Genomic DNA, 14,952 nt, shown 5'->3' with positions numbered 1-14,952 from the left:
CGAACGCGAAGCGTAGCGCGCCTTCGCTTCTTGCTTTCGCCCTTCCGTGAGAGAAACGGGACGAAACTTGCCAAAGCTGCCGGTTTAAAAAAAGCTCGCTGTTACTCTTCTCAACGAAGTAGAAACTCTTGGGCGACGGCGGCGACAACAACAGTAGCCGCCGCCGGGGGGAATTAAAAAAAAAATACCAGCGACGATTAGAAGCCACAAAAGCTGTTTGCAAGCAGTTCCGTCCCGTTGCTCCTATCCTCTGGCCGGCTACTTGCCTTGCCCCCTCAGCAGGTTGTGAACGGGCGGCGGCTTTTTTCTCCCCCCCCCCCCGCCTCAGAGAAAGTGGGGAAGGAGGGGAGGGAGTTGCTCGCGCGTCCCTCCCCACTCCCGCCTAGGGGGAGGGGAAAGGAGATGAACCTCGCATTGTTCCCCTAAGCAAGGCGACTCCTTTCTGGGCCATGGGCTCCGCGCCTTTGTTCCCAGGCTGAGCCCTTCCCCGGCCGCCTCCTGCTTTCGGATCCAAAGCAAACGCGGAGTTTTTCCTCTGGAGGCAAGATGGATGTGACCGTTTCCGAGCTCCTGGAACTCTTCCTGCAGAGCCCTTTGGTGACCTGGGTGAGTTTGTAAAGCGGGCCTGGCGTGGCAGAACCGTTTGCTGGGCAGCGAAGGGCGGACCGAGCGCTCGGCCGGATTGAGGGTGGGGGGAGAAGAGGGGAGAGGGAAAAAAGTTTGGGATGGGTGGAAAGCGGCTTCCCTCGTGGCGCATCGGGCCCGGCCACCTGGGAAAGCGCGCTGTCTGGCCAGCGTGGATGGGGAGGGCAGTGAATTGGGACCGGCGAGCGTCAAAAGTCGGGCTTTTTGGTCGCTGAGACTTTTCTCTGGCCTTCCGAGCGGGAGCAAGTTAGTTGGACGTGGTGGGGAAACGGTTATTTCAGCGAAAATCAATGAGAAAGGTTAGTTTCTGCGGACCGTGAGTGATTGCCAAGGCAATAACTTATTGGCGATGTTGGACTAACCGGATCAAAAGCCAGACGGAGGGCAGAGAGCAAAAACAAAAAAAACAAAAAGTATAGTTTGAAGTTCCGCCTTTTGGTTCTGAAAGAAAGTAGTTTCTGTTTTGTTGTCGATATGGCAGCAAGGTGTCAGGCACGGGATTAAAAGGGGGAGCTTCCCCCCCCCCTTTTTTTTTTAAACTAGATGGGCTTCTGCGTTGTAAATACATGATTATATCAAACCTTGTAAGGAAAAGATATTTTCATAAATGTACAAATCTTGTGTCAATCATTAACGACTTTGAGTTAGTCATTATGTACATGGCACTTGAACACTTTTTTGTAAGACTGTATTTGATTCTAACTTCCTTTATGCTGCCTCCTGTACTGTAGATTCTCCTGTACATTAGAATCGTGGGTGTGCATGCATGCTTCATTGTTCTACAAATGATTTTTATATGGTGTGTGCTAGCTACTTTGTAGAAGTTTTACTTGAACAGGTATATTGCTGCATTGCATTGCATTTAGACATATATCCCAATTTGTTTTTTGATCTAGGGATAGAATCTTACTTGATTAATCAGTTTCCTTTATGTTGGAAGGAAGTGGGCCCATTTAGGAAATGTGTCTGAGATTGGAACTAGGAACCAATGCATTTTAAGAGTACCATAGATTTTAGAAAATAAATTATTGAAATCATCGGAGCAGATGGAAGGATGGTGATTTGTGGATAGGCATTTAATTTTCAGGTGTTTATACAAAACTTGAACATTTGCAGGGGAGGATAAAACCAGTAGTATATGTGTCACCTCTGATGCCAAGATTATCCATTTATTATCTCTTCCTTTGATTTCAGCAAAACTAAAAAGTGTCTTTACCAAACCAGCATTTGGGAAGAAAGGAAAAGCTAACCAATCTGACATGACCAAATATTTTTGCTCTGCTTTTTGTAGTCAAACACTCTATATTACAGATTAAACCTGATTTTATTACATGGCGCAGAAATAATAACAGAGTAGTGATATTCCCTTAAATAGTCCTAATAAAAATGTATACAATACTGAATGAACTAGTTAGTACATTTCTCCTGGTGGTTAGTTCTTGTTTGCAGGAAATTCTTACTCCAAAATTCAGTAATTTACCTGAACTTTGACTTCTTGTTCCATGTTGTGGCATGTATAGATCAGGCCTCTAAAGAGTCCGATATGGAAACCCTTAATAATGTAGCAGGAGTAAGATAAGTGTTACAAGGTTACATTGGAAGAAGCCAAACATGTTTATATTTTAGCAGAATTGTTCTCCTTATAAGTGGCTAACAAAAATTTCATGATAAACAGATTCTTTTTAAGAAGCAGTCAGTTGCCTTGGTCAGTGTGGAGAATTTAAATGAATTTAACAAAGATCTTGGAAGAAAACTAGATCTGGTTCAGATGAATTTTGAATGGATTTATAGCAGAGATAGAGAAACTGGCATCAGGCTAGACATTGGGACACTGAATTCTAGTTCCACCTGTGAAGCCACTTGGGTGACCTTGGAGCAGTCACTTTCTCTCAGCCTTAGGAATGGCAAACCACTTCTGAAAAACCATACTAAGGAAACTGTAGGGATATGTCCAGACAATCTCTGGGAATCAGACATAATTGAACTGAAGGGGGAAAAAAATAGCAGAGATAATCATGGACATTTCTTTTTCTGTAAAAGGAGCTTTTTGTGTACCTTCACCTTATCACTACTAGTATGGTTGCAGATATCATGGGAAAAATAGCAAGAAGAGTACACATTTCCACTAAATGGGATTCCTGTTCTGATACAGAAGGAGATGTGGATTCTTCAGATCACTGTTAATAGCTGGAGAATGAATCCCTTCCAGCCCAACAGAACCATTTTTTTTGCCACCAAAAGGAGTATGATAACCATTTTCATGATTAGTTTATAACCCTCAAATTATAATTCAAATGAATATAAACATGCAGTTTCCAAAACAAAATTAGAATGTTTCATCTTTTGTAAGCATTTTCTAAAATGTTTTATTTTATGTTTTCTGGCAGGTAAAAACATTTGGACTACTAGAGAGTGATAATGAAGACAAACTTGCACTGTATATGAATCTAGCAGATGGAGTCTTCCTGAATAAAATAATGCTGCAAATGTAAGTTAACCCAAAAGAGCAAATGGCTTTTAAATTTTATAAAATATATCTGTGTTGGAAATCACTGAGACTGAACAAATACCCTGTTTCCATGCTAGATAGATAGTGTAGTGTTTTTTCCCTTTGGAAAATTTTATAAAGAATCACTCCTAGCCTATGTTTGGTTTTGGAAGACTTTTTTGTTTTATGTTATATATTTAGCAAATTTCAAAAAAGAACAGCACAGAAAAGATAATCTGTTATATTGTGCCAATAATTAAGCAAAAGGGAGTTCTTGTTCCATAACCATAAGAGCACATTCTGACATACACATTGTCTCTTATGAAAATCTTGATACCTCCAGTTAGAAATTTTTAGAAAATGGGCAGAGAAAAGTTTCCAGCTGAGAGCTTGGAGAACAGTTGACACTTAACCTTGAACAGTTTTATTCCAAACCACCCTCCAGAAACTTTGAACAGCTGCTCCCGTTATTCCTGATTTGCTAATTGGATTTATAGAAAATAGAAACTGAAACTTTTGGAGGTGTTCAGTTGTAAGAAAAACTGGTGTGGGTAATAGTATGCCTGATGGTCATAAAACTAAGGTATAATTTAGAAGTTGGGAGTGGAGTCATATGGCTTTTGAAAATAATTTTTTTATATTTTAGATGGAAGACCCCAATGACATTTACTTTCCCCAACCCATGAATGTTAGAAATCGAGTACATAAAGGAGATTAGGACTCCTGTCTGTCCCCAGGATGACTCTGAAAATTTAGCATAAAAGGACAAAATTTGGAGTAGGAGAGAAAACAGCAAAATAAAGATCAAGTTCAAAAATGGGCTGGATCCAGCTGAAAGCTGCAGCGCATCGTTACCGTTGAAACAGCAGAGTGCCTGCTGAGAATAGCCTCTCTACTTCCTTCTTCCTGGTCACATGACCTAGATGGGGGCTGTCCTTAAGGGATCATAAGGATTTTCATATGCCATGCCCGCTTCCCTTATTATATTTGACAAGTATATTTCATAGCTGTGTAAGAAGTGTCTTAAACCCTTCCATTTTAAGAGATGTATTATTTATCAAGCCTAGATTAGAAATTAACCTAAAATGGTAATGGATAAGAAACTGTAATGCCCAGGGGAAATTTTAATTTGTGCATAAGTCTTTTTTTTTTTTAAGCTCCGTTAAGCCTGACTTTGACCACATCTCTTCCTGTTGCAGAGTTTATAGCGGGATAAAAAAACCTCTTCCATTTCAGTTTCTTGCTTGAGTTGAAACAGGCACTTTTCAAAGAGTCTTAAATCATATAGTTTTCTCAAGCCTGAGGTTTTCTTTAAAGATGTCCTTATTCTGTTCCTATTGCACGACATGCCCACCCATCTGAAAAGCTGATTGATTTCCAGAAATGAACATTTTGCACAGATGTGACGTGTGTTTAAAACTGGGACTGTTGAAGCAGCTCAACAAAGCTGGTTTTCTTCTTCCGTTACAGAAGGGATTTTTTTAAAAAACAAAACAAAACCAGTGTTGGCAGCATGCCCAGTTGTGCCTCAAGATCAATGAAACTAAAACCTTTATCCAGTAGGGTTGGGTCTGTTTAACACAAAACCAGAAGGGTAGCATTTGTGTACAGTCCAATCTAGCTTCACTGTAAGGTGATCATGGTGACGGTCTAGGCTAGCTGTTCAGGCTTTTCAAAGTACTTATTTCTCCACTGTAAAGCACAGGTTTTTCTTCCTCTTCCTTGTTTCTTTTCTCTGTCTGACCTTTTAAAATAAGAATAAACCTTTTTTTCTTCCCCCCCCAGGGCAAGACTATTCTTAAGGTCTCTGATTAAAAAAAAAAATCAATGTATTGCTGTGTGGTCTTTTGCAAAATTTGACAGCACATTTTGCAGGGTTTTTTTTTTCCCCCAGAAAATATAGGTATATTCTCTTGGCATGTAGCTATACCTTGTGGTTTTTCCCTCAAGTCTCAAAAATTATTTTGATAAATTATCTGAATGTGAGTTTTTTGCTGTTAGCATCCAAAGAGTAATAAAAATTGCAGAGTACACATTACTTTGCTTCTTTGAATAGAATACAGTTGTTCAAGTTGTGGTTGAATAACTGTATTCTCTTTTAATGCAGATTATTCATCCACATGCTATAGCGCAGAGGTCTGCAACCTTAAATACTCAAAGAGCCATTTGGACCCGTTTCCCACAGAAAAGAAAACACCGGGAGCCACAAAACCTGGATGGGCATGGCCAACTCAATGTCACTCACTTTCACCAGTCACATGATGCCCCCCTAGCCATGCCTACCCAGTCGGTCATTAGGGTTGTTAAAAAACACCAGGAACCACAAAATCCTTTTGACATCTCTCTATCTCCCCTCCCTCCCTCCACCCCCTCTCCCATTCCCTCTTATCTCTCTGTCTCTGCCCTGGCCACTTCTTCATCCCCCACCATCGCCCTTACCTTCTCAGGCCAGGCAAGGAGTGACTGGAAGGGGAAGGTGTGGGGCGGGGCCAGCCAGTGGTGGGATCACCTGACAGGGAGCCACAGCAGAGGGCCCAAAGAGCCGCAGGTTGCTGACTCCTGCTATAGTGGAAAGCAGTAAAAAAAAATCCCTCATCTAAGATGTTTTACAGCTTCAGGGAGACTTTTAATGTATGTTTCTGATGTTTTTTCTGCCCTCCATGAGAGTGTTTTCCAGCAGGTAGTTCCCCAAAAGGAGCTGCTTGAATATGCTCCCATCCAGCATCGAGATGACATGATCTGTCCACTGGCTCTGTGCTTCAGCGGTGTGGGAACTGATGGTAGACTTTCTTTAGAGAGAACTTCCGCGTCTGGTGCTTTATCTGGCCATCTGATGCCTAATATACTATGAACACAAGTCATATGGAAATGGGTGAACTGTTTTGCAGGAATGAATCCTTGCTTCCAGAAATACTGGAATAACTTATTGAGCTTCTCTATAAATACAGGACCACAACTTTGGGTATCTCTGCAAGTATGGTACAGTAGGTAAACATTAGCAAGTATCTCTGCATCTCTGCAAATATGTATTCTGCAAGTATGGTTTGAGCTTTGTCAAAGGATAGCTGGCTGACAGCTACTCTTTATGTCAACTTGGGGAACCCTTCCTATTGCCTTACCATTAATAGATGACACTCAGTACTTATCAACCATATTGCTTAGTGACAGAAATTTTGGTCCCACTTAGGGTCACTAAGCAAGGACTGGCTGTGGTGTATTCTCACAAAATCTAGATGCATACTTCCAAGAAGACTTCCACAGGGTTAGGTTGTGATGACTTTAGGTCTCTTAAGGAGGCTTGTTTTTTCAAATACAGAAACAAATTTAAATAATATATGTAATAGCAAATTTGAAATGATAACGGCAGTCTCCTACACATACACACACAACCCAGTATGTTTTTTTGTTGCAGTTAATCAAGGAAACTATTTTTCAAGATCTAATCTGGCAAAAATTGCATTTCCTGTTGAATTTAAACCACTTTCAAGTCCTTTTATGTATTTGTTGACTGGCTACATAAAGGAGCAAATTGTGCATGTTAATTAATTGTAAGAAATAGAGTAAGCTCTAGGTTCAATATTCCTCTGTTTAGCAAGTGTGGAATACAGTGGAGATATTTTCCTTTCAGAGACTTACTTCCATTTAACAGACTGGGAGCCTGTTAAATTGAGTGGGGGTGTCTATTAATTATAGGGTTTATTCCATAAATGGTTTTGTTGCAAACGATGTACTTATGACTATGACATAATTACACAAAGACATAAATTGAGGCAAAATTTGTAAATTTGGATTTAATGGACATCGCTGCCTTCTGAACACTAAAGATTTTACTATAACACCACCAGCTGTGAATTGGACTTTTCATGGTTATTCCACTCCGACAACTTTTCTGAGTTTATTTATAGCCATACTTTAACTTCCGGTAAATTAACTTTCAATCTATACCACATTTTTAGTTTATTACAAAGAATTATGTTGATTTTGAGTACTTAGGATACTATGACTATTAGTATCCCCAGAGGGAGAGCCTTCTCTGTGGGGGCACCTGCCCTTTAGAACAAGCTCCCCCCAGAGATACGGAGGATCCCGGATTTACGCACTTTCCACCGTGCCCTCAAGACCTTTTTATTCCATCAAGCAGGGCTGGCCTAACCCTTTTTAATTATTTAATTTTAATTCGGATCTGTTCTTAAAAATAGGGGTGTTTTAATTAGTGGGCCAAATCTATTTAATATGTCTTTTAACTTGTTTTTAAATTTTATATTATATTTGTTTTATTTATGGCTGTTCACCGCCCTGAGTCCTTTGGGAGTAGGGCGGTATATAAATTTAAATAAACTGAAACTGAAAATATTTGTGATGAAATAATAAATAAATGGTATAAATAAACCAGCCTGCCCAGAGTTGGTTGAAAGTTGGGTGGCTACAAAAATGTTTTAAATACATACATACATACATACATACATACATACATACATACATACCATGTTTCCCTGAAAATAAGACCCTGTCTTATATTTTTTTGAACCCCGAAATAAGAACTTGGCCTTATTTTCTGGGAGGTCTTATTATTTTGGGGCATGTGGAGGAAACCAGAGGAAATGGTGGGAACCGGCTGCGCATGTGTTTAAATATTTTCAGGGAAGGCTTATTTTCAGGGGGGCTTATTTTAGCGGATGCGCTCAAAAGCCCGATTGGGCTTATTATTAGGGGATGTCTTATTTTTGGAGAAACGGTACATACATACATACATACATACATACATACATACATGACCTATGGTAAATTGAGTTCTAGGGCATCTTAGATTAGCAGTCCTGAACTAACAGCCATATTATTTTACCAAATAATTTCCTAATCTCAGTACAAATTAATTTATATTATCTTTCAAAGGTATGGCATGTGCTGTGTTAAACATGTTTCAGCCAGTATCCATAATTCTGATTCAATTTGACCTGATAGTTTGAATGTCAATAATAACAGTTTGAAAACCATGTGAACCTGTATTAGGAATGCGGTAATGGCATATTGTTAATGGCCCAATCCTGTTCCTTGTTTTTGTGCAATGACGTGTCTTCAGGAGATATGCATTACAGTGCAAGCAATACCACTTTACCAAAACAGCATTGTTCTATCTCTTGAGGTTTGTAATGGCATGAACTAAACTTCCTTTTCTGATTGCTGTAGGTTGATTCTTGTTTGCACTCTTCATTTAAAGTAGTATTTCCTGTCCTATCTGTGTTTTCTTTGATCTTGGTTGAAAATTTATACCCAAATTGTAATACTTCCTCCCCAACTATTTCTTCCTTTATTTCTGACCAACAGTTATATTCATAACATAGGGCCTGTTATCGGGAGGATCACACATCTCTGTTTCTGCCTACTCAGTACATCCAGGTAGACATGTCAATTCCCCTCAATTACTGCTATGTTGTGGGACTAAGGAAGCACAACTTCTGTGTTGTTATTCCCACCTTTTGGAACAGCATCCATTGTCTTCGTTTCAGAAGGCCCTTAAGACCTGTCTCTGCCACTTATCTGGGATAAGTGTCCTTGTGGAATCCTGTCTTTGTGCTGTTGTTATTTTTAGGGTTGCTTTTTAGGGGATCTGCAGTGAAGAAAAGATTGAGAACCACGGCTTTTAGCTGTTTTAATTGCCTAGTTTGATTTGAGCTATATGGTGGCCTAGTGTGAAGAAGCTCGCTTCCCACTCAGAAGGGTTGAGAGTTCAATCCTAGGTAGTGGCAGATCTTTCTTTCCTGGGGCGCAAAGAAAAAAAATTTGCTGTGAACTCTGCATGGTGTCAGGAAGGGCATCCAGCCAGTAAACGCTCAGTTCCATCCAGTCACTGCCACTCTTCCCCGAATAAAGGATTACAGGGTTGTAAAAGGGGGGTGTTTTTAATTGTATAATCTGATGTAAGCAGCCCAGAATGGGGGGCCATAACAAATTTAATAATAATATAATCCATAAAAAAGATTTCAAGTCACGGGTGACAGCTTTGTGCTTCTTAATTTATTGCTTAAGGTTCTTTAGACCTTGCAGAGACTCCTATGAGCTCCAGGCTGGGGCTGCTGGGATTTTGAGCCCAACAGCATCTTACTGTCCAGTCAAGTATTTCAATTGGTATTTAGTATATGGAGCCCACCTATAGAGTTATAACTGTGCTTGTCAAATGGATTTTTTTTGCCTATGGCCAATTACAGATATTATATAAAGTGTCATGAAGTTCATTGCATTTATTTTTGCAAAAGGTTCAAAGTTTACATAGAGGTTTCTCCTAATTACCCTTAATTACCTTACGTGGAGCTGGCTGAGTGTTACTAGTCAAAGACCATAAAAAGATCACCATAGCGAAATGGGAAATTTGAATGTGAGTTTCCTCAATCTAAGTCAGTACCTGAGCCACTGCAGTACTCTAGTATACTATTATACTAGAGTACTATTATACAGTACTACAGTACTCTAGTGTATTAATGTACATACCACATTCGGAACTGGATTATTAGAAGAGTTGGTCTTTTTTTAAGTCTTCCACTTTCAAAATAATCTGATTAGAATAGCTTTGGGAGCCAGGAAAGTATGGCTGTCTTTCTACTGATATCTTTGTGCTATCTACAAGAATGAGTTGGAAAAAATCTTGTTGGATCTTTAAACTGAGCAGGCAATCCTTACTGTCTCATAGAAAAGATTCTATCGTGGTACAAAATTGCTCAACCCAGAATAAAAAGCAGTAGGTAAATTGATATCTGTAAGACAATCTTCTACCCCTCCAGTGTTTCATAGTCACCTGTATTGTGATAGTATCAGTCCTTAATCTTTTATAAATAGTTCCCAGGTGGTAAGCTGAAAAACTTAAAACTCCTTTATTGTTTCAGAAGAAGAGGATTGTTCAACTCTTTGAATAATAAGTTATTTTGTTTATCATTAGGAATCCCAACCTTTTGGAATTTTTTTTAAAACAGTTTTATTATTGACTTATTGGAAAATACCCATGAACTTAGAATAGAAATAGAATAGAAATAGAAATAGAAATAGGAATAGAATAGAATAGAATAGAATAGAATAGAATAGAATAGAATAGAATAGAATAGAATAGAATAGAATAGAATTCTTTATTGGCCAAGTGTGATTGGACACACAAGGAATTTGTCTTGGTGTATACCCTCTCAGTGTACATAAAAGAAAAGATACATTCATCAAGAATCATAAGGTACAACACTTAATGATAGTCATAGGGAACAAATAAGCAATCAAATCATAATAGGAAAAAGTCTAATAAATCGTAAGGATACCAACAACAAATTTACAGTCATATAGTCATAAGTGGGAGGAGATGTAGAAAGATGATGAGTTCTCAGTGTGTACTATAAAGTAGTTGAGACAGGATCATAGCTTCTTGGATTCCCTTCATAGGTTACTCATTGAACAACATGGCCATCATTTTTTTCAAGGTTTAACATAAGATCAGTTGTGTGGTATGAACAAATGTGCTGCTATAGATAGTTGTGTGGGTTCCAAAAACAGTGACAACTGGAACTAATAAATGACTAAGATGTACAACTTCTAAATAATGCTGGATCCAAAATGTTCTGAGGTTACCAGTTGTCTTAACATCAGATGAAAGATGCATGCTTTGAACTTCCCAAAGCCCCACTATTGTCAGTATAGTACTATGGAGCAGACCTCAGAGCAATTAGTGTTGTGAGTGATACAGTATGGTTTAGTTATTGCCACTCAATAAAATGCCTAGTATCCACAGAATATTAAAAAAAAAAACCCTCAACCTGAAATCTTAACAAAATTATCCTTGGAAAGTTTGGGGACATATCTCTGTATTCTAGAGTTCATGAAGCAGTAGAATTTAATGCTTCAGACTGTTTCCTGTGGACCCAGATCTTTCTGGAGAAGTTATTACTTATTCCCAGTAATCTGATTTATTTTTCTCTCATCACTATGATGCCATAGGTGAATATTGATTAACTCTACATTCTGCTCTTAAGTTCACGTGGGACTTCAGTGGAAACTAGTAGACCCTGCTTGGGCCTGTTTAAAATAAATGTTGGCTTTTTTTTCTTATAAATCATCTTGATTTGAGCAGAAAGGCTTGATGTAAATGTAAGAGTAACAGTAGAAACAGTAATTTTATTTGAAGAAAACGCTTACTTTCTCCTTTTCAAACACAGCTGGAACAAGGATACTAGAATATATTTGCAGATAATTCACCATACAAAGAATTCCTTGAAATATATATGCACTTGGTTATAAGCTTATCTAATTATACACTGAGTTCTTAGAAATTCAAATTGCAAATTGAAGGCAATTGGGGTTTGCAATTCCTCCCCCAGTGTTACTGGGAGCTCTTGTACAACAGCTGTCCCCTCCTAAAATTGCCAACACTTGTAGTAATCTTCACAATATAAAAAACCTTTTTAGGTCATTTTACATTAGATAGATGGGGGATTCTAGAAGTTGAAGTCCACCAATCTTCAAGTTGCCATGTTTGAGAAACATTGAGATAGATATCTTACTAACTTACCTATTTAAATGTCAGCTAATGTTGATGTTTTAATACAAACATTAGACATATTTGTTTTTTAGAACATTTTGCACTATGATATTATTTAAAGCAATAAAAATTGGCTATCAGAAATAATTTGTTATGACAGGATTATATCAGCAGAACCTGAACCATTTATATTGGCTCCTCATTCAGTCCTGTGTTGTGCTATTGTGTTGCATTCTCGCTTCCCCATCTCAGGACAGTCAACCATCTGAGCCTGTTCAATAGCCAGCAGATTCCACAAATGCATACATTGGAAAATATGGATGATTCTTTGAAGGATGCTGTCTGCTTTTTTAAAAAAAAATTAAAATTCTTTTTATTCTTCTTCTTCAGACAACTTTTCCTGATGTGATGAAAAAGACACATTCCTAATCCTGAAGGTTTAGGTTGAGTCGAATTTATTTACTAAGAGTTTAACATCTTGAATTAGGGTTGTGCATATTTTGAAAATGATTTGGAAGAATGCTTCTGAATTCATAGGTGTGCTACACTGATTATAGCAAGCACTTTTTTTGCCTTCTACAGGATCCTGGAAATGAGCTGGTTTAAAAAAGTTGACTCCTTAATGTACTTGCATCTTTAATGTAGCTCTTTGAAACTGCTTTGAATTTTTTAGATTGCATAAAATCCTGAAATAAACTTCAGGTGCTTTAATAGTTGCAGTGATGTGCCACACTTGTGCTTTCAGGTTTCAGACCACTACTTCTAAATCATGTTAACAGTGGTGGGATTCAAATAATTTAACAACCGGTTCTCTGCCTTAATGATCGGCTGGGTGGGCGTGGGCATGGCCAGGGGAGTGTGACAGGCAGCACTCAGCCTCCTGCACCCACCTGGGAGCAAAAACAGGCTGCAGGGGGGGGATGCCGCCCCCTCACCCCATTTCAGGGGGTGTGCTGCACCCCGTACCCCGTTTTGGACCTAGGAGGCCTCCCTGCACTTACCTGGGAGCCAAAATGGGGTGCAGGGGGACTCCTGGAAGGGGTAGGGCGGGGAGGGGAGGGGCCAGCCAGCAATTTAACTACCGGTTCTCCCAAACAGGCTGAATCCCACCACTGCATGTTAAATATATTCATAATCTCAGCCAAAATGTTGGAAGCTCATATTCCAGTTAGGAAAAATGTCTATAGCCTAAAATTATAAGTGTGGTCTTGTTAATATTATGAAAAGCTTGGAAGCAGAATGTTCACTTGAACCTCACTCCACTTATATCTTTTTATGACATCCTTTGTTAATGATAGTCTTTCTTAATTTGAAAAAAATGCCAAATACACAAATTTCTTAGATATAATTTATATTGGTAATAGAATTAATATAAGAATAGATTAAAGTTGTATATCTTAAAATAGGAAGACACACTATTGGTGAACTTTTTAATGGCTCATCAAGTAATATAAACAAAAATTAATCATAATGATAGCCTGTTCTTGCTTGTTACCATCATTCCACATCAAGAGAAATCTGACTTGGTAATTGCTTACAGTCAGCTTAATTGCAGAGGAATAGACGTTATAATTAGTAATTTGAAAACCGTGAGATTCAGTACGGATATTATTTGCCATCCTTGCCTGTTCTTTTCTTGCAAAGTTCAGCACAGACAGAAGTTTTAGAAACTAAAGCTGTGCGGGGACTTGGGAAAAGGTGCTTCAAAGCTTGCAAAAATGCAACTCTGACACATTTCTGTATCTCTTAAAACATCTTCTGTACTGTGAATTATTTCCAAAGTGCTATACATTGCATTAGCTGTCACATAGAGTTTTCTAGAAATGTAAACATTTGGCAGCACGTACAGTAAGCAATTTTTTTTTTTTTTAATTTGATTTATATGCCGCCCTTCTCCGGAGACTCAGGGCGGCTTACAGTGCGTTAAGCAATAGCCTTCATACTTTTGTATATTTATACAAAGTCAGCTTATTGCCCCCACAAACTGGGTCCTCATTTAACCTACCTTAGAAAGGATGGAAGGCTGAGTCAACCTTGAGCCTTGGAGAGATTCGAACCAGCAGTAAATTGCAGGCAGCTGTGTTAATAACAGGGTGCTTTAAACCACTGTAGTACCAAGGCTCTTTTAAGGACAAATAAGTTTATGCGGCAGGAGCTGAAATAAAAATCAAACTGAAGCCCCTTTTAATTAGAATGGTGTGCAGCAAAATTGACTAAAGCTAGCATTAATCTGCTCTAGACCTTACTGTTCTAGAGGCACTTCAAAGTGTTTCAGGGTGTACTGGTTTTGAAAGAGGACATTTCCAGAACCCTTCAAATTACTTGTGATTTGGAAGTTTTACTCTCAGAAATGACAAACAGGCATCAGAATCACAAGGTCTGGGAAGTTAGCAAGGACTATGCAGTTAGCATAGTCAAAGGCATCAGAAATAACAGGCTATTCCATTTATGGATCAATGAATTTTGTATTTGTAAGTCTATGATTTAAGTTTTAAACCATGGATGTCCAGCCATTTGGCTTGCTTGGGCTGCATTGAGTGAAGAGGAATTGTCTTGGGCTGCATATAAAATACATAGTTAATGTATATAAAATCACCTAATAATGTTAAAAGTTTACAATCTTATGGGACTGCATTATTAGCTGTTTAGGGCCTCATGCAGCCCATGGGCTGCTGGTTGGACACGCCTGCTTTATATGAAACCTCCTCCAGTTCCTTCTTCCCCCTTGTACCTCTGTTAAACTCTGATTGTAGTCCAAAGTTTACTTGGCTAAACTTGTAAATATGTTATATTTATGAACCCCTAACATAAGTATTACATACTATCAAGGGCATTTCTGCCCCACCCTGCTTTGTGAGCTTCAAAAGAAATTAGAGATACTGTCGCTATTATTTCTAATTCTACCATATTGCAATAAAGCAGAATGTTAAATATTGCCCCATTAGTTATTAACTAAATAAGTAGTGTCATTTTAAGATGTAGGATTTCATTCATTTGCTGTTTTCAGGAAAGATAAGTTCTCTCCCTCCCCTCCATGACCAAAGGCTATTGGGTCAACCCATGTGAACCTTGCAAGTTTGTAGTCAATTTGAAATGTTTGTACTTCTCCCATCCATTTTTATAACCCCTTAGGATGGATTTATGTTTAGTGTTATTTTGTGTGGTGGTCCAGATGCTGGCCTAGAACCCAGGAGACTGAGTTCTAGGCCAGTTGGTAGCTTTGGGCCAGTCACACTCTCAGCCCAACTTACCTCACAGGGTGGTTGTGTAGAAAATAAGAAGAGGAAGGAGTATTAGGTCCATTAGCAGC

At 38.7% G+C, this 14,952-nt stretch overlaps 1 protein-coding gene across 1 annotated transcript in view; it reads left to right on the top strand.

Moving 5' to 3' along the window:
- Positions 1–441: 441 nt before the first annotated feature.
- Positions 442–14,952, top strand: part of CCDC88C (coiled-coil domain containing 88C) — a 93,059-nt gene continuing 78,548 nt past the window's right edge. The window contains exons 1-2 of the mRNA XM_070941313.1: positions 442–606; positions 3,033–3,133. Of these exons, the coding sequence (XP_070797414.1) occupies positions 547–606; positions 3,033–3,133 (161 nt within the window). The 5' untranslated portion in view covers positions 442–546. The remainder of the gene's footprint in view (positions 607–3,032; positions 3,134–14,952) is intronic.

Source organism: Pituophis catenifer, unplaced genomic scaffold (genome assembly GCF_029215685.1).
Source record: "Pituophis catenifer annectens isolate HBS135680 unplaced genomic scaffold, rPitCat1.0.hap2 SCAF_1, whole genome shotgun sequence".
Classification (NCBI taxonomy): domain Eukaryota; kingdom Metazoa; phylum Chordata; class Lepidosauria; order Squamata; family Colubridae; genus Pituophis; species Pituophis catenifer.
Note: the sequence above shows the minus strand (reverse complement) of the source record. Positions and strands in the feature narration are given on the sequence as shown.